Raw genomic sequence first — 19,801 nt, forward strand, 5'->3', positions numbered from 1 at the left:
ACACGCTAACAGCTTGAGATTTAGAAACATTAAACACTCCCTTCTCAGCTTCAAGGCGACAGTTGATAAGCATATAACCATAAGATACTGAAGACAACAAAGAACGGGAGGAGAAATTTGAGCCCTGGGAGATTAATAAATAATGAGGAGCGAATAGAGTCAAGCCACAGATCCCCAACGGGGCCCATTAGTTGGGCTCCTGCATAAAGCCAGACAGGCAGGCATGGCTCCTGTAATTCTGTTAACACTAACAACTAGTCCTTAAATGCTCTCAGATGTATACAACAGGGGTATTTATATTCTCGCAGCAAACAGAGCGTTGTTCCAGAATCGTGAGCAGTGGTTTAGTTTGGCAAATTGGGTAATCTAATCACTAGCTTTGTCAACTGCCTTTCTGCTTGCTCCCTAAGGAGGCCTCCCGTTCCCTGCAGAGCTGTGGTTCTCAATCTGCGTCTCCCGGAGCCCTCCTGTTCCACAGAGGGTCTTTTGGGGGCAGCCGTGTGGGCGCAGCTAAGTGAACCTCCAGGCCCTCTCCACCTGCTTCGGGGAGAGTAGCTTTTAACTGCTCTGGTCTTTAGAGAACTTGGAAGATTGTGCTTGAAATGAAAGGGTTTGGGGGTTTTGTTTTGTTTTTTTGCTTTAAAACAGAAACTTAAACCTCAGCGGTGCCATGATGTTCTGATACCTTTTGTAAGTTACTTTTCTACCCACTGGTATGTTTCGGAAATGTAACCATGTTAATACCCCCGGTAGAATTCAATGCTCATATGAATAAACCGCAATAGATTCATTCCTCTTCTCGTGGTTGATTATATGATTCCTCTTTTTTCACCATTTGAAATAAGGCCTCAGTGAAGCTGAGAAAAAAAAAATTTTTTTTAATAACAGCAGTGAGGGGTGGTGGGCTCCTAGCTGCCCAGGAAGGGAAGAGACAGCAGGAGGGGGCCGATGGGTAGTGCGAAGGGGGCAGTGGAAAGGACTAGGAATTGCGTGGACGTGACCGAGGCAGGACCAGGTGTGATGAAAGACACAGTGTGGCTTGTAGAAAGCAGTTAAAAATGAAGGTAAGTTGAATGGGGTTGCATTAAATTAAACTGAATTCAATTTTACCGAATCCATGAGATACTTATCTTGCACATTTTAAACATCGTGGTTCCTTTTTCCTCCTGCATTCCCCCCCGCCACCAACTCCCTCAATGTCCAACCAGCGTATGGTTTTTAGAAGTTTCAAGAGCTCCAGATATAAATTAGATCAGGGATGGAGTTTCTGAAAAAACAATAAATGCTTCTATTAGTATCTCACACAGAAAAAAGTTGAGGTTATGACAATTTTGTGAAATTCAGATTAAGCTCTCAGGATCCACTTGCTTGATACTGTGCACAATTTTGCCCTTGGAAGATTTTGCTTCCTGTCTCCAGAAGCAAAAGGCGACCTACAGAGCTCTCAGAACGTGTGATTATTAAATTGAAAATAATTTTGATTATTATTTTTTTACATTGCCTTAAATTATAATAGTGAGTGGAAACTACATATGAAATCTTTTTTTATTTTGAATTTGGGTTTTCATCAATCTAAAGTATTGTGTGTATTAAAAGTCTTTGTAACAATATGAGTTAAATCTTTTCTTGCATCACCAGGTGGTCTCCCCAGTGGTGGACTGTGGACACAGTTAGCCAGGGGAAGATCCCAAGTAAACAAGATTCAGTTTGCCTTTGGGGTGGGGCAAGCTTTTTTCTCTCTCTGTTTCCCTCTCTGCAAACCCTGACCATGTGATGGTTTGACTCTATCCCCGTGGCTCCAATTGTCTTTACTTTTTGGAGTGTGCATTATTTGGAAAGCATTTCAGGTCAGAGCTCCAGGCCAAATTGAGGATAATGACTAATCGGTAGGTTGTGGGAATTACTTGATTCAATTTAGATACTTATTTATATCCTATAATAAGAAAAGTATTTTTAAAACATTGGATATTGTTAGTATTTACAAAAATGAAATTCTGGTTGTTCTAACACAACGATTAAAGTTATTATCAGCAATCTTGATTTGGAGTAGCCCTTATCATAAAAAGTCTAGAGCTAGTAACTCAGCTGATTTTCAGTATGACTAATGAGGCAGCAGTCTAGTTTCTACTCAGAAATGGGTTCAGCTGATCATCAGAGAACCAAGCCTCTATGGTCTGGACTAGAAAGTTCTTTTCTTTTCTTTTTTTTTTTTTTTTTAAGATTTTATTATTTATTTGAGAGAGAATGAGCCATGGGGAGGGATTGGGAGAGAGAAGCAGACTCCCCGCTGAGCAGGGAGCCCACTGTGGGGCTCCATCCCAGTACCTGGAGATTGTGACCTAAGCCCAGGGCAGACATTTAACAGACTGAGCCACGCAGGCGCCCCTGGACTAGAAAGTTCTAATAGTATGGTTTTGTCTCCTAGGCCAGCTCCCATGGATTAGTCATAGCTCCTGAGGTCTGTGGGAAGTGTGCTGGCATCAATTAGTGATGTCTGCGACCAGGGTCCAGGGCTTAGGCGGGGGACAGGGAGGGGAGCAAATGTAAGGTCAGAGTATCAAGATCAGAGTCTTATCTCCATCCTTTATTAGCTGTGAGCTATTATGGGCAAGTCATCCATTCCACATCCTCAACTTTCCCAACTACAAAACATGGATAACAACAATTAAGAGAATTAAAATGGATACTACGAATGAGAAAGAAACCTTAGCTGCTGTTATCGTGTCTTGCCTATCCCATTCTGGAATTTCGCCTTTTAAATTTGCCGTATTTTAGTATTTCTGTCACCCTCTTGGCAGTTAATTGCGAACTACCTGGGATTTTGCATTAGTGCATTGTATGACATCATGCTCACTTCCCAGGCCTTTCCCTACTGCCCACACTTTCTAGCCGGGGCCCCTCCTGCCACAGGCAGTCAGTAATTATGTGTTTGTTGAATGAACATAAACCTGTTACTAATAGCGTTTTTAAAACTTTAAATGTTGACAGTCAGATGAATCTAGCTTTCTTTTTCATTTTTTTAAATTTTCTTTTGATTTGGAGAGATGCATTTTGCATTTTATTTGAGAGGATTGTTTTTATTTTATATTCAAGGGGTCATAGGTTTTATTTTTTTTTTCTCTTAAAAAATTTTAAATTGGGCTTTATTTTCAAGGATCTGAGCTATTTTCTGTGCTCTGGCAGCCCCATGGGCCAGTGTGAAGAGGATACAGGCCCGTAGGCTTGGTGGGTCAGGCACTGGGGAGGCTGCGACCGCCTTCGGGGTCCCCCTTTCTGTGCTGAGCGCGGGCAGGGGCCTGGGCTCCCCCACTTCCTCTGCACATCACAGGCACTCTGTAACCCATCTCCTTCCTTCTGGAAACTTTCCTCCTCACCTCCCCATGCCCCCTCAGTTGACACCACACTACCACACTCCTAGGAGCCAAGACTTAAATGATTTACTTAGCGATGCGCCCTGGTCACAGCTTCAAGCCGTCTGGACCCAGCCTCTCCATCTCCACTTCCGCATGACTTTAAGATCCAGGTCTCCTAAGAATCGACTGTGCTTCACCATAAGTCATATTGTCTACCTGGCTTGAAAGTTCCTTGGCTTTCTGCTGATCACTCACTGCAAGACCAGTTCCCTATGGCTGCCACAAGCAAGTAGATAAACGTGTTTCTTCTTTCCCTGGTAACAGGCGCATCTCATCGTGCTGAGCAAAAACCCCTCTCAAGAGGAGGCAGCAGTCTCTGCGCATTTTGTCGCCCACGCTGCTGTAGCTTCTGGGAGTACCCAGCACCAAGGTGAGCGCAAACCTTCTGTGGGCGGGGCTTGCTGCCCGCTCTACGCCCCACCCCCCAACCACCCCGGTGCCTGCGCATGCGCTGCTGGGTCTGTAACCCGCTGAATTTAGGATGGACGCACAGGTGGGCATGGTATGTGACATAGGACCCTTGGAGACCTTTGGCGGCTTTATGTGGCCCTGCATAGCTGTTCCACTCCCTCAGCTGCAGCAGTGTTCTTTGGTTTCTGTCCTATTCGGTCTTTTTCTAATCTTTTATTTTCAAATCCAGTGAATTCTCCTCCAACCAGAGCTATTAAGAGCCCCAGAGAATCCATGCTGGGCTTACAGGGAAATCTGCTCTGCTTTCAAAGGTGATCTATTTTTAAAGATTGTTGTGGAGCTACTGTGGCAACAGATCTGGCTTGTCGGAACCCCAGCCCACAGACTTTCACAGGACTGGGCTTTCCATCAGGATGAACTTACATGGTTTCAGGAGTCCAAGAGGAAGTTGCTATTTATGACTCACATGGTTTTTCTTAGCCCCATGTAAAAGGTAGAGCAGCGAGCTTGGGGAGTTCTTTAATCCACAGTTCTGGACTCTGAACATACAGTATGCCTCTGTTGCTGGAGAACATATATTCCAGTGACTTTTGGTGGGGGGGAGGCAGTCAGAATACTTAGAAATAAATAAAGAAGACCTATATGGGTATATTGCAAAATATCAGATAAAAATAGTCATGTACTATAGTAAAATAAGATCCAGTGGGCCAGCAAGCCTAAAATTGAGATCCAGAATAATTGGGGTACAGGGTACAGGAGTTGGGCTAGGATGTCGAGGCTGGCGGGTAGGCAAAGACGAGGGGGACACCTCTATGAGCAGCTTGGTCTGCACAGACCCCTGGGTGAGGCAGGGGTTCCAGTCCAGGGAGGAGCTGGTGAAGGGGATTTCAGAGTTTTTCCATCCATCCATCCAACCTTAAGACTCTTCGTTCTGGTCTCCTTTTTGGAGCGGAGCAGCCTATCTAGGGATAGAGAGAGAAGGCTGGAAAACTTTCAGATCCTCTCTCCCCAGAACACTCCATATATAACAATCCACTACAAAACCTTCAAAGAGCCAGCAGTTTTTTAACCAGCTCATTGGTGCTTAAGTCTTTTAGTAGGGGAAAAGACCCTTCCACTCCCAACTAGTAAGACAGTTAAGATGCCAGTGCATGTTGGATGGAAATCCCTAGACTAGCAGGAGTCACAAATCTAAGTGTCTATAGGAATCAAGTAAACCATATGAGTGACACAGAGAGTCACAACAATACAGTAGCAGCAGCAAGCGTAATCGTAAATGGTAGCTTCTGGTGATTGTAACGTGCGAGAGACCATGCAGAGGGCTGAGGACGGTAGCAACTGGAGAAGCCGTACCCTACCGAAAGTGAGCAGTGGCCTCTCTAGCCCATTACCACCAAGGGGAAGGCAGGCTTCTATGGCAGATCTGCCTTTTCAAGAGAAGGCAGAAATCTAGGTTTTTACGTGTAATTGATGCTAACTAACTCAAGTAAGTTTCAGACTCTGCATGGGGCAAAACAAATGTGAGGACCAGACCTGTAACTTCTGCCCCGGAGATCAGGTGTGTAATGAGTGCTTGTCAGACCCTTCCTGGTTTCCTCAAGGCCTCATGGGTTTCAGACAACTGGGTGGTTCTGGGGATGGAGGAGTCTTGGGAATGCCCAAGAGAAGGCCAAAGAGCTAGGGGCACCTGAGTGGCTCAGTCCGTTAAACGTCTGCCTTTGGCTCTGGTCATGATCCTGGGGTCCTAGGATTGAGCCCCACCTCATCATATCATCAGGCTTCCTGCTCAGAGGGGAGTTCTCTCAATCTCTCTCTCTTTAAAAAAAAAAAAAAAGAGAGAGAAAGAGACAGAGAGACTACCAAACAGCGAGGAAACCAAGGCCCAAAGACCCTCTTTGCCTAGAGGGATTCCTGTTTGCCAGCATCTCAGCTGATTGAAAAATGTATGGATTGGGTGAGGACTGACAGAACTTGTGTCTTGAAATGTTTTTCCCTCTAGCTGCAAAGTTAGGCCATTCTGCTTCTCATGACTCACCGAATCAGACAATGCAAGTGTATATATTTGTGTGTGTGTGTATACACACCTATATTTTTATGTATTTATTTGTTTTATTTTTACATACATTTTTTAGTCTAAATATAAGTGTGGGTATTGTAAATTGAGAATGACAGTGATACCATAAAACGATCTGTGAGAATTTAATGACCTCGTGCTGTAATAATAGTAGTAAGAGCTAATGCTTATCATGGTGCATACAGGCATGGTTCTAACCAGTGACATTTATTAACCCAGTTAAACCTCACAACACCTCGGTGAGGTTGGTATAAGACCTTCCAGTTTCTGGTGGAGAAACTGAGGCACAGAGGGATTAGGCAATTTCCCCAAGGGTGCATAGCCAGGGAGCAGCAGATTTGAACCCAGGCTCTTGACCTCCTTGTTACATTAAAAGGGCGGTACATGCCCCTTTCCTTCCTTGCTCTGCCCCCCGCCTTAGGCCTTTGGAGGAGTCTGTGGCATTTGGGACAGAGAGAGGACTAAAAGAGCAGAAGCAGCCCAGAGAGGTGGGTTGGGAGAGCCAGGGGGCATGTGCTAGTCCAGGAGCACGCACGGGCTCTGGGCTCCCCCTCTGTCTTTGGCGTCCTGAACCCCGCAAGCTGACTTGCCAGGCAGCATTTGAACTATAGGAGGAGAATAAAGATGTTTCGAAAACTTCCCCCGGGGGGGGGGGGCGGTGGGCAGGGTGCTGCGCCTGGCTTTACGGACTAGGGAACGGGGTCCCTTCGGCTTGAGGCTTAGTGGGTTGGTTGCTAGAAACATAGCAGGACTCATGGTGAGAATAAGGTCGGTAGTCAAGCTGGCCTTGTCTCTGAAGTTGCTGGAACTCATACACGTGCTCACTTAATCCTTTTCACAAGCCCCACTTTTACAAGTGAGTGAACGCTGCCAGCTCCCCATCCCTTCCCATTCCCTCCATCTGTATTCTGTCTACTCATCGCTCTACCCAAAAAGGACACAGTCCGTCTCCATCTGTAGGGTGCTTCCTGATGACCCCTTCACTGGAAGTGGCTGGCACCGGGATGCCGTGAGGAGGAACGTTTGCTGGAGCCTTAAAGGCGATTCAGCGCTGAGGTCAGGCAGTGAACCTGGGGGATCAGAGCAGCTGCTTGTCAGGCAGCAACATGAATCCTGGGAACAGGTGTGGAGAGGAGCACCAGCCCCCATCCCTAAGGCGTCAGGCTGTCTAAATGGGCACATCAGAAGTAAACACAAGGGGTGCCTGGGTGGCTCAGTGGGTTAAAGCCTCTGCCTTCAGCTCAGGTCATGATCCCAGGGTCCTGGGATCGAGCCCCGCATTGGGCTCTCTGCTCAGCAGGGAGCCTGCTTCCTCCTCTCTCTCTGCCTGCCTCTCTGCCTACTTGTGATCTCTTCAAATAAATAAATGAAATCTTTAAAAAAAAAAAAAAAAAGAAGAAGAAGAAGAATAGTGAATACAAGCGAGGAGAAACCCCAGACCCTGCCTACTGTGTCCACTAGTTTGAAAACTGCATCGGTCTCAATCCTCGTTCCCTCTGTGGTGAACGTGGAAAAGGCTGTGGCAAGTTGACTGACCTTGTGCAAGTCACCAGTGCTGTGGGATCCGGAGTTTGATCCGGCTCTTACCCACAATGCCTAAGTGTGGTGCAGGCCGAGGGGACCCGTGTCACAGGCGTGGAGTCAGCGTGCCTTTGGAAGCAGGGATGGGCTGGGCCCTGGCCAGCCAGGAGCTGCCATGGGAGTGGGCAGGTGCATTCCCACCGCCTTTCAGGAAGCCCGGGTTTTCTAGTCGTCTCTCTCTTCATTCTTGCTCAATGCCCCCTAGCAAGAATGAAGGAAACAGACCCAGGCCTCTGCTGCCTCCAGCATGGGGAAAGGAAGGGAGAAATTTGGAACTTATCTTTGTCTGAAAACTAAGGGGAGTTAAGAGGAGACCAGCCCCACCCCACCCCCGAGCGCATGTGTGTGCGCACACACACACTCTCTCTCTCTCTTTCTGCTTGTCTTTTACCCAGGACGGCAGGAATGTGATGGACTTTAGTCCCTTTGCATCTAGAAATCCCAGCCAGATCCCCTGGGAACAAATCTGCATGTTCTGCCCAATGCCATGGAAATCCACAGGCACAAGGACCTCAGCCCTGCTTCCCTGTGCTTAAACCTATCTGTGCAGAATACATACTTTTTATTAAAAAGCATCATTAATGAGAAAAAAATTCTCATTTGGGGATCCTCTGTAACCTGCTCGCTAAATGCCCATTGAAGGCTTTGCCCTTGGACAGCCAGAACGCTCCTGGCCCAGAAGGCAGCGTGTTTCAGCCTCCACGCTCAAGCGAATCCCTTTGCCCTGTGCCTTTCCTGCATTCCTTATGCAGACAAAACTGCCCTAGAAGTCACGAAGGATTGGGATTGCATAAGGACTTCCAATTCAGGCTCCTGGAATGTCACTGACCTGAGCCTGGCCGGCTTCCCGGAGCAGCCATAGACAAACTTGGTATTAACAGCTTCTCCCAACCCCGCTGAGTGTTCAGGACATTGGCCTTGTGTTTATAACTCTTCTTCTAAAGGATATTAAAATGAAATGGGAGGAAGCCAAGTACATTTCAGCGTAAACCTTTGAGAGGCAGAGCCTGCCCAGCACAGGCGGCCTTGTTTGGAAGTGGCTCCATCTACAGCGTGGGCTCTGTAGGGTCCAGACCTGGCAGGAGGGAAGGGGCCCGGTCAGAGCCTTGGGGGCCGCGGGGGTGGGATCCCTGGCCATGGGGACCAGACTCATGAGCGCGGGGTGCATTCCCAAGATGTAATTCCCAAGATAAATTCCCTGGCCCCCTCTTATCCTCGGCTCTCCCTACATTTTGCGCAGTAGACATGAATTATATGAGTATCGGAAGCTCGGCGTTGCCTCTTGATGGAAGTCTCGTGTTTTATAGACCTCCGTGACCCTGCCTTCTCTCAACTCTCCCTCCTGCGGCCTGCCTTCTCAGCCTGCCGCTCTGCTGGGTCCCACCCTAGGCGCGGCCCACTCCCCACCCCCGGGGTTATAGATGCTCCTCTCCATGGCCCTGTGTGTCCCGTGGAGACAGGAAGCCAGACAGGCTCTGGAACACGCATACGCCCAGCTCCAGTGGACTCCTCCGACAGGTCACCTGGCTCCCTGGAACAGTCATAGTCAGGGGGCCTTCACCGGCCCGTGGCCCCCCTCACCTGCCCCGGCTGGCCCCCTCGTCCCACCTCCAACCTGGGGAGGCCTCCGGGTGGGGTTTGTGGTACAGCCCTGCTGGTGGAAATGAGTGTGAGCCGCGGCTGGCCACGCCCACCAACCTCTCTCCCTTCGTCTCCCTTCTTTCCCTCTCCATCCTCCTCCCCCCTCAGCCTTCCCAAAGCCTCCTTGAGCCCCATGGGCTCTGAGAGGCCCTTTCTCAGCTCTTAGGCAGGGCCCATTTCTTGCTCCAAAATGCCCAGCCAGCTCGAGCCTGGCCTGCCTCTGAGCTCCTCAAGCAGATGTCGGCATCCATGCCTGTTCTGGGCTTTCAAGGCCAGGTGAGGAAGGAAAAGCTGCAGGGAGAAAGCTGGGTGAGGCCAGAGAAGAACCCTTACCCTCTCTGCCACCATCTTTGTTTCCTCTCAGAAAAGTCTGGAAGGTATCTTACTTCACATCCCATCTAGAGGACTGAGGGCCAGGGCGTGTCCAGAGTCACCCTGCACGTTAGAAGCAAAGTAAGGCTTAGACAGAGGCCAGGTACTGCCTACTTCACCACGCTCCGGAACTGGAGATGAGTGACACTGTCCCCGGAGGGCCAAGGAGCCCAGATGACAGACAGTGGGGGCTGCAGAGTCAACCGCTCTTGGGAATAGTCCATGAGAAGGGGTTGCCTTGCTTACAAACTGCCTTTCATCTTTGCTTCTGAGAACAAAGTCTGTGACTTCAGTCCTCTACTAGAAAAGACGAGGTACGTGCCCTCTGTGATATCCAGCTCTTCACTCTTCTACTGGCTAATAATTTGTCTTCAGAACTTCTCAGAAAAGTCTATGGTATTTATACCCTGACTTGGCTTCCAAAAGGATTTTTTTAAATTATTTTATTTATTTATTTGAGAGAGAGACAGTGAGAGAGCATGAGCGAGGAGAAGGTCAGAGGAAGAAGCAGACTCCCCTTGGAGCTGGGAGCCCGATGCGGGACTCGATCCCGGGACTCCGAGACCATGACCTGAGCCGAAGGCAGCTGTCCAACCAACTGAGCCACCCAGGCGTCCCTTCCAAAAGGATTTTTAGGGCAGCTTCTGGAAAACATATATACTTCACCAGGTAGCAGGGACTGGAGGCTGCTGGATACCTGACCACCATGGGGTGGCCACCGCTGGGTGAGACTGTGAATGGTGGGGAGGTAGACATGGGGTCCGCTTCCTAGTGGCAAGAATATTGGAGGCAGGCAGATCCCCAAAGGGACTGAGCCCCTGACTGGGCCTGTGGGTAGCCTGGCACTATGTGGGTGCTTCAGGAACGCTCTCCCACGCAAGCCTCACCCAACCTGCCGCCATCTGGTCACCTCATGCTACTGAGGCAAACCTGCCCCCCACGGATGACTTTGGACTTCCTGGGATCACATGGCTAGTGAGTGGCAGGTGTGCCGCTCCTAGAAGCCATGTCCGGGGCCTGGGAAAGTGTTCTTCCCAAAGAGGGTCTCCCCTGTGGACCACACACCCCTACCAGGGCTGGTAGGTGGTCTCAGGGCAGCTGCCTGGGCAGAGCCCATGGCAGCCCTCAACAGGGTCTAAATGGGTCCCATCTGTTCGTTTGCTAGGTGACGGAGCTCCCCTGGGTTAACGCCAGGCTAGCTTCCCTGCGGTCCTTAAAGCTTTTGCTGGGAGTACATGGTATAGATTCTTTCCCAAGACTGTTGACAAAAGAGAATTGTCACATCGTACATGCAGTCCTCCCTCTTAATGAAAGCTGCCCTCACTGTTCAGCTCTTGCCTTAGGACAAGCTTAAGAAAATGAGCCCAGAATCACTGGAATTTGTTTTAATTAAAAGCCTCCTAACCTCCAGCGTGTCAGACTCTAACCACGCATTCCTCTTGCTCTTTAAAAGAAAAGTCTGGAGGGCCTCCAAGAAACATTAAGCCCCTCCGCCCACGGGGCCACACTTTCTCCCTCGCGCTCACTCACAGACGGGCCTAAACATTGTGTTGCAGTGGAAACGGGAGAGGACTCCTGACCTGGGGACACCTGTGCCGCCGGGGCTCAGATTTACAAGCTAAGTCATGCTTCTGTGCTTTAGAAAATGACCTCATCTTCCGCCAAGGCCACCGGCATCAGGTTGCAGATGATTCTAGAAGAGGTTTTCCAAGTTGGGGGTGGTCATTGTGAGCGCACTGAAATGGCCGGCTCTGTGTGAACACATACCTGGCTTCAGGGCACGAGGTCTGGGCTGGGCGCGGCATCTCCCCACCCTGCTTGACCTTCCGTCTCCGTGGAAATCACTTGCCCACCATGGACCGCCAGGCAAATGCCCACTCCCAGAAGAACAGACTGCTCATCGGGGAGTCACTCCTTAGCTGTAGTGACAGGACAACTGTGCTCTCCCCATGAAGACTGATCATGTGGTTCGCAGGTCAGACACCTAACTGGGAGTTAAACAGGTGAGGGAAACACATTGCAGTAAAGGAGTTTTCCTGTATCCTAGGTAAAAATCAAAGTCGTTTCAAATTTAGAGACAGGGAAGGCACCCACCCACAGGGTATGCCCAACACCTTCTTCTGTTCCCAAACTGAAGGCTCTTCTGATCTACAAGGGCCCGGACAGGATGCCTGATGTGTGGCCAACTTATATGGGCCAGCAGCTGTCAGAGAACCCCTCCCCCACCCACACCCCATCTGACCAGTGACCTTGCAGGCAGCACCTTCAGAGGGCAGACTCCAGGGCAAGGCCTGTCTCCGATGTCCCACCACCACCACACCAGGCTTGTGTTCACATCAGTAACCCTGCTGCCTTAATAAATAAATCACTTCTTCTCTCCCCTTCCTTCTCTCCCTCATTCTCACTCCCTCTTCCAGAAGTCCACATGTGCTAACAAGCATACTCAGGCCTGAGTCCGAGGTTGAGCCATTTATGTACTAGTTTGAATTAGGCCAATCAGCTCCCTCTCTCCCAGCATCTCTGTGAGATCAGCTACACTAAGGGAAAGGAGCAGGTGGCACTCAGGTCTAGGGAACCAGCTTAAATGGGGTACCCTCTAGAGGGGCAGCTGGTCAGCATGTGACTCCTGGGGGAAGGGATACGAAGAGGTAGCAGGACTTGGGGCTAGAAAGGTAAGAAGCTCAATTGCGTCCTCCTGTGTCTGAGAGACCAGCTCCTTACTCAGAAAGAGGAGGGAACTATTTCCATCCCTTTTGCCTCCTCCTCTGATTAGGACACCACTTCTGCCAAAGCCCAAGGTCTGAAACTCAGTCCCTGCTTGCCCAGCCCCAACCGCTTCCTATATGCTTGACATCTGCCAGTCTTTATGGTAAGGACTCATCTCAGGGGAACAAGGCTGAGACTCAGAAAGATCTTTGGTCTTCAAGAAGGGCTCAGTTGCATTCTTTGGTTAATTCCCAATTAGACAGACTATTAAAAGAGCAAAAGCACTCCACTCCTAAATATCCCTGTTAATTTTTAGACCTGGAATGTTCATCTCTGTAATGCTTTTAAAATCAACAAAATAAATGCGACTTCATCCCCACATTTGCTGTCATGAGATTATCAGAGTAGCCAAAATTAATACTTAGCTTGCACATTAAATCCGTAATGCTTTCTCCCATGAGTGCACTACAAGTGAAGAGATTTTCTACTTGGTAGAATTGTCTGCTACCAAGAGAAAATTCTGAGTAAATACCCAAGATGTCCAGCTGCTGGTCTAGTAGGGGACAGACCCTCCCTCCCCCCATTGAGAGAAAGGAACAGGGGACTCCAGTTCAATCAACTTCTATCTTGCAACAAACTCTGGGGGCCGGCTGGCATGGACACCTCTCCAGAAAACTCCACCTCCCAACAGAATTCCTGCTTCTGTCTGGCAACTACGTAGGTGCCAACCGAAGTAAGTCTTGCAGAGAACTGAAACTTAAGTTGTTCTCAGACCTAACTTTTCTCTTGGTTGACTAGATTCGGTAGACGCATTACGCAGGTGTCTCCTTTCTAAAAGAGATCACATGGCTAGTACTTGAGTCATTTCTTGAGACCAGTATGCTCAGTGTGAATTTCAGGTGTTCTCAAAACTCTCAAGGTGGGCACGAGGTGCTGATGAGCCCAGGCTTCTGTGCCTTTTGACCACTCTTCCTTTTCATAGTGCTCCTGTCCTGTTAATGTCTCAATGTCCACCTCTGCTTCTGGTGTCCCTGCTGGTCAGCCTTGTGGGGGCAACAGAGGTCATCCATAACCATGATCCTCCAAGCTGTCCCTGAATTCAAATGATGACCATTTGCAAAGCACGGACTAGGGGTTAGGCATGTCCTCAGTTGTTGATATGCATGAATCCACTTACTCTGACAACCCTACAAAGAAGATGCTAGTGTTATATCCCCCTTTCCAGATGGGGACATTGAGGTCAGTGACTTGTAGAAAATGGCAATAATCATCTTGGACAACTAGATGACATCAGAGCCAGCACCTGAACCCAAGCCCCCGCCGAGTACAACCTCAGGAACAGCCACCTTCTTTGGACAGGCTGGTCCAATTCCTGTTCTTCCGTGACATCTGGAATGCTGTATTCATGCGGGCCTCTTTGGAAGCCTCTGGCACTCATGTCACAGTAGGAGCAAAATGAATTCAAGGGGGGGGATCCTTTGGAAAAGTTATTAAAATAGAGAAGACATTAGCTGGTCTAATCAAGAAAATAGCAAGGACACACAAATGCAAAATTGGAGGTGATAAAGGGGAAATAAGCTGATGCAGAGGAAATGCAAAGAAGCAGAAGATTGTGTTTTATCTTTTTGCTCATATGTATTTGCACTAAATGATACACATGAGATTTCCGAGAGGCGATGTCCAGTCGGCCACTGTACACGTGGGTCATCGTCTTCTCCGGCAAATGTTGCATGTTTGTCATGTGTCGCCATGAGGTCGTCTCCAGCAGGGGCTTCTGCGGGAGTCCCATGTTCCCAAGAGAGGAAGATACTGCCTTTTCCTCTGCCAGAACAGGTGTTGGTGGTCCTGCTTGCTACTTGTATTAGTTAATAAAATTCTCCCGGCACACAGTCACGTCCATTCATTGACGTGTTACCATTCGTTTATGGAAGCTTTGGTGCCTCGACAGCAGAGGTGAATAGCTGAGACAGAGCCCATGTGCCCCCCAAAGCCTAAAATATTTACCATCTGGTCCTTCACAGAAGACGTTGGCTGATGCCTGTGCTGGAGCCCTATGATTTCTCCAGTTTCAGACTCATTCCCAGTTAATTTCTTGGCTCAGAATTTCCAAACCAAGTAGTTGATATTGATTCAGAACTCACTCATGGGGGCGCTTGGGTGGCACAGTGGGTTAAAGCCTCTGCCTTCGGCTCAGGTCATGATCCCACAGTCCTGGGATGGAGCCCCACATCAGGCTCTCTGCTCAGCTTCCCTTCCTCTCTCTCTCTGCCTCTCTGCCTGCTTGTGATCTCTGTCTGTCAAATAAATAAATAAAATCTAAAAAAAAAGAACTCACTCATGTACCTGCCCCATATATGCTATCCCCATTTCAGATGCTCTGTTTCTAGCCACCGATGGCCTCTGGTGGGTGGGACAACTGTGAGGCCTCACCTCGGACCATACAATTGCTTTTATCTTATTGTAGGGATTCCTGACTGTGTTAGCTTTCTTCTGCTGCATAACCAATGACAATTGCTTAAACCCATTGGAACCGAAGGAACTAAGAAACTCAGTTCCTTATGTCAGAAGTCTTAAAGCCCCATTTTCTTGCTGGTTATTGGCCAGGGACCTCCCTCAGCACCTACAGGCCACTCTTGGGTCCTCATACCATGGTTCCTTCCATCTCACCAATGGAGAACCTCATTGTCCAATCCCTCTTATGCTTTGAATCTCTCTGGCTGCCTTTTCTGCTACCAGCTGGAGAAAACTCGGCTTTGAAAGGGATCAGGTGAGTCGCTAAAGCCCAAGGGATAATCTCACTTCCTTAAAGTCAACCATGTCATTTCATATAACCTCATCACAGGAGTAATAGCTCATCCCATCGGGCAAGTCCCACCCACCATCACAGGCAAGGGATTCTACGAAGGCGAGAGGCATACGGCGCCATCCTAGAATTCTGCCCAGCACACTGGCTTTTTGTCGGGAGCTTTATTCCTCCTCCTCCTCCTCCTCCTCCTCCTCCTCCTCCCCCTCCTCCTCCTCCTCCTCCTCCTCCTCCTCCTCCTCCTCCTCCTCCTCCTCCTCCTCCTCCTCCTTCTTCTTCTTCTTCTTTTTTTTTTTTTTTAAGATTTTTATTTATTTATTTGACAGATGGAGATCACAAGTAAGCAGAGAGGCAGGCAGAGAGAGAGGAGGAAGCAGGCTCCCCGCTGAGCAGAGAGCCTGATGCGGGGCTCTATCCCAGGACCCTGGGATCATGACCTGAGCCGAAGGCAGAGGCTTTAACCCACTGAGCCACCCAGGCACCCCTTTATTCCATCTTCTTACTACACTGAGTCCTCAGGCTTCATCTCTAGTCCTCATCCTCATAGAATAGACCCTCATGAACCATTCAGGTTCAACCCCCACTCACTGCTCCGGCTTCTAGTTCCTTCTTCATTTTCTTTCTTTTTTTTTTTTTTTTTAAGATTTTTATTTATTTATTTGACAGACAGAGATCACAAGTAGGCAGAGAGGCAGGCAGAGAGAGGAGGAAGCAGGCTTCCCGCTGAGCAGAGAGCCCAATGCGGGGCTCGATCCCAGGACTCTGGGATCATGACCTGAGCTGAAGGCAGAAACTGTAACCCACTGAGCCACCCAGGTGCCCCCCTTCTTCATTTTCTATACCTGAGGTTTTCCTTTTCTTGCTTTCAAGGTTGGCATACATTTAAAAACATGTTCATCATATTATGACCGGTATGTTTATGTGTTTGGAATGGTTGGGTGTCTTCTTTCAGTGGCGTGTCAGCCATATTTTCCCAAATTTTAATGTTGTAGAACTATTAGTTCTAAGATAACAAAGTCCATGGAAGCCCTACCAGAGTTACAGGAAGAATTAATGGTTAATCAGCCTGAAAATGATACCAGAGTGTCCAGGTCTGGGGAATGTTTTCTCCGTTGGCATTAGCTTTGCTCACCATGTTGCTGGGAGAGCTAAAATGTATGAAAACCAAGGAACCTCAATTGCCGTATCCTTCTGAGACCTCAATCTTTCCTGAAAAAATGGGCAGATTAGCTCCGTCCTCTTGTCAGATCATTCAGCACCACTAAAAGCATGTTTATCCTGCCCCCATTTCAACTCAGCAAGCAATCTTCAAATGTCATTATGATGCTTTTCTTCAGATATGGCCGAGCAGTATTTTCAGGAGAGCATGGCAAACCTTAAGGATGCTGAAGGGACGGGAAAGGCCAAATTTCTTTCAATTCAAGATGATTATTGCCATTTTCTACAAGCCACTGGACAAAAAGAGGTAAGTGAGTTTGGCCCACAGTCAAGTACTCTGTACTCCATGCACATGAGTTGACATCCAAAAGGCCGCTCCTTCGTGCTGCAAACATCTGCTAAGCTCACTATGTCCGAGGCATGTGCCAGACTCCATGGGGACAGGGGTAGATAATCCCAGGAGGCCTCTCTTGGGCCCCTCCCAGATACTTAGCCTTGGGAAATGAAAACTATTCCTGAGAATATAGATCCCATGGCCCCCAGCCTCCACAGAGGATCCTAAAAGACTAGAAACCTTGGAAACCCAGTGGGCAGACCCTGCTTCTCACAGCCTGTGGTCCTGGCTGGGAGAGAGGGTGACCATTAATGGGGCTGATCCCTGTCTCCTTATTTTGGGTTATGGATGGAATTTACATCCCTAATGAGAGCTACACAGCACAGAAGTTACAGCCCACAGTCCATGGAACCATACAAGCATGCTTTTTTATGGCTTGTAAAAATGGAACAAGACCCAGAGTTTATATTCACTGGTAATTAAACCCTTGGGAACATATTCTATGCAGAGACAAACAGCTACCAGAAAGCCGCTTGCTGTGGCTTGAGATATATATGTATGTATGTACGTGTGTGTGTATGTATATATATATTTTTTTTTCATATAGATATGTATATATATATATAATTTTTTTTCAAATGAATCTATCAAAGCAAATCCTTGAGATGAAAAGCTTGTATTTCCTCTGCTGGTCTGTAGAGTTAACCCCCTACCCTTCTCTCAATGGGCAGGAGCTTAAGGAACATGGGTTTTTAATCTAGAAGCACCCATGTTCATCAGGCCAAAGTAGGACCACAGTAGCCATAACGAATGGGAGTTTGCATATTTTTCTAGATCACCTTACTGAGTAGAAAGGGACCTTCCAGGGACCTCAGCTTCTAGAATATCTGGAGAAGTTCTATGGAGAGCACATGGGTCAGGATTCTAGAGGGGAGGTGGGGAAGTCTGCTCACGTCATGCCTTACCCCTTCCAGCTCATCGGTCATTTTTATCTCCAGAATGTACTGGTTGTCATGTCCACCTCCGCCAGTCATCATCACCTCCTGCCTGGACCGTGTGAACAGACTCTGGTCCCCCAGCTGCCTTTTCCACTCTTGCCTTTTACTCATCTATTCTGAATAAGGAAGCGATGGTGACCTTTTCAAAACACAGATCGGATCAGCAAACCCCCGTTGGCAAAATACTCCAGTGGCTGCTCAGTGCCCTTAAAATAAATCAGAATCCTGTACATATCACCACACCTTCAATGCGATCTGGATTCCGCTGACATTTCCGGTCTTAGTTACACTCCATCCCTTAGTCTGCTCAGTTTCGGGCCACATTGGCCTTTTAATCCTCACTCCCAGGAGCGGCCAGCTCTTGTTTCCAGCTCGTGGAAAGCTCTTCTTCTCTGGTCTGGCGAGTGCAGATCCATTCTGAGCGCTCATCCGCTGGCCTAAGTCCTTCCCCTAGGCTTCACTAGATTCTTCCCATTATTGTTCATCATGGAATCCTTTTGACACAATACTAGGATAAGGGGTGCTTCGTTGGTACAGTCCCTTGAACATCCCACCCTTGGTTTCAGGCCAGGTCATGATCTTGGAGTCGTGAGATCGAGCCCCCTGTCGGACTCTGTGCTAGTTGCGGAGATTCTCTCTCCCTCTCCCCCTCCCACTCATGCTCTCTCTCTCTCAAAAACAAATGATTATAAAACAATATGAAAGGCATGGTATAGGAATAATATAACAATATAATAAGAATAGTAAGTTATGTGTGGACGTGTACTACCTATCCCCTGACTGGACTGGATTTCATAAGAGTAGGGACCCTTTTGCTGGTGATGGGGAGCCATGAGCAGCTGGGTGGGTGAAGGCTTGGCTCTGGGTCACCTGACTGCTCTGGCTGCCACAAGGCATCTGCCCTCCCCCTTCCTGCCCCCCGTTCTTGTCTGGCTTCCTGCCCTGGTGTCTGTCACTGACGCCACACTTCACTGCCCTTGCCCTAGTCACCCAGATCAGTGGTATTGAACTAAAGATGTACCTCGCTCCCCTCGGCTTCCTTGGGAGATTTTAGCAAACTGGCTCTTTTGCTCAGTCCCCTGCCAGCCCTTCTGGTGCCGTGGTAGGAATAGAAAAAGCTGCCTCTTCCTCCGGTGGCTGCAGCTCATGCCAGAGCACATTGCTTGGAGAGGCTAGATTTCAACTGTCCTCTCTCTCCTGCCCTTGTGCAGGACACAACCTGCCCCACCAGACATGGCGGCCTTGCACGGTGCTCAATGTGGTCGCAGCCCTCTCCCTGTGAGTACTCACAGGGGGTGGCCAACAATGTTGGGCCCCGAGGACAGTCCCAGGCATAAGCATGGGACTGTGCTCAGACCACCCAAGGTGTGGACACTGCCCCCACATGGGCTAGAGCCCTGTGCTAGCAGGAAAGTGATCTTTGGGAAGGAAAATGCCTTTAAAGGTAAAATGTAAGTGAAGGTCACTCTGTCGCAGATTAAGACATGTGTGGGCTTATCTTCTAGCTTCATGCTCGATCACCTTCTACTCTTTCCTACTTTCCTGCTCAAGAACCTTCTCCGGCTTCTTATTCCCCATAGGAAAATCCAGACTCCAAACCCTGGCATGAAGGCCCTCCACCAACCACCAGCCTGGTCCGTGACTCCCCGCCTCGTCTCCCCCCTGCTCTACTCTTCCCCCTGCAGTCAGATGAGCCCGCTGGCTGGCCTTGCCCTTCTCCCACCTCACCCTTGGGCTCCCAGTTTCCCATGTAACCTCTCCTCAGCCCACACAGGTCCTAGTTTTCCTTCATTCCTCTCCATTATGCTGTTCTGCCTCTCACAGAGTGACACTGTCTCTGTTCCCACCCATGTGACCTCTCTTCCATTGACCTCTCCAACCGGCCATTCAAGTTCATGCACGTCTACCTCTAGATTCCCCCGTCAGGCTAGAGATGGCATCGAAAACCTCGTTTAGCAAGAAGAGTCTGGCTCTTCTTTCCATCACTGGCTCCTCAAAACCTGACAACCAATTTCCATGGAAAGCTGCCAAGCCCAACACCCACACCTTGCCAAATCCTCGTTCACAGATGCTGGGGGTGGGGCGGGGACGGGACGTACAAAGGACATAATGGGCTTCAGCATCAGGCAAGTTCCCCACACACCAAGGTAGGTCACACACTTCACAATTTACAGTTTCTCTCCTCTGAGGGTGATTTCATCTTTCCGTGAAGAAATTGTTTCTGCCTTATCGGTGCCTTGGCCATTTCACACCCCACACCCCACTCCTAGCACTTAACTCGTATTATTGCCTGTAAACTGAGTAAAGCTT

The 19,801-nt window shown here is 48.8% G+C and overlaps 1 protein-coding gene across 9 annotated transcripts in view; it reads left to right on the top strand.

Annotated features, from left to right (window-relative positions):
* The window catches only part of TTC23 (tetratricopeptide repeat domain 23), a 98,358-nt gene that overhangs the window by 61,990 nt on the left and 16,567 nt on the right, over nt 1–19,801 (top strand). For all 9 annotated transcript variants that reach the window (XM_082736468.1, XM_082736465.1, XM_082736464.1 and 6 more), the window contains exons 7-8: nt 3,678–3,783; nt 16,339–16,466. In XM_082736468.1, the coding sequence (XP_082592594.1) occupies nt 3,678–3,783; nt 16,339–16,466 (234 nt within the window). The remainder of the gene's footprint in view (nt 1–3,677; nt 3,784–16,338; nt 16,467–19,801) is intronic.

Source organism: Mustela nivalis, assembly GCF_964662115.1.
Source record: "Mustela nivalis genome assembly, chromosome: 6".
Taxonomy (NCBI): Eukaryota; Metazoa; Chordata; class Mammalia; order Carnivora; family Mustelidae; genus Mustela; species Mustela nivalis.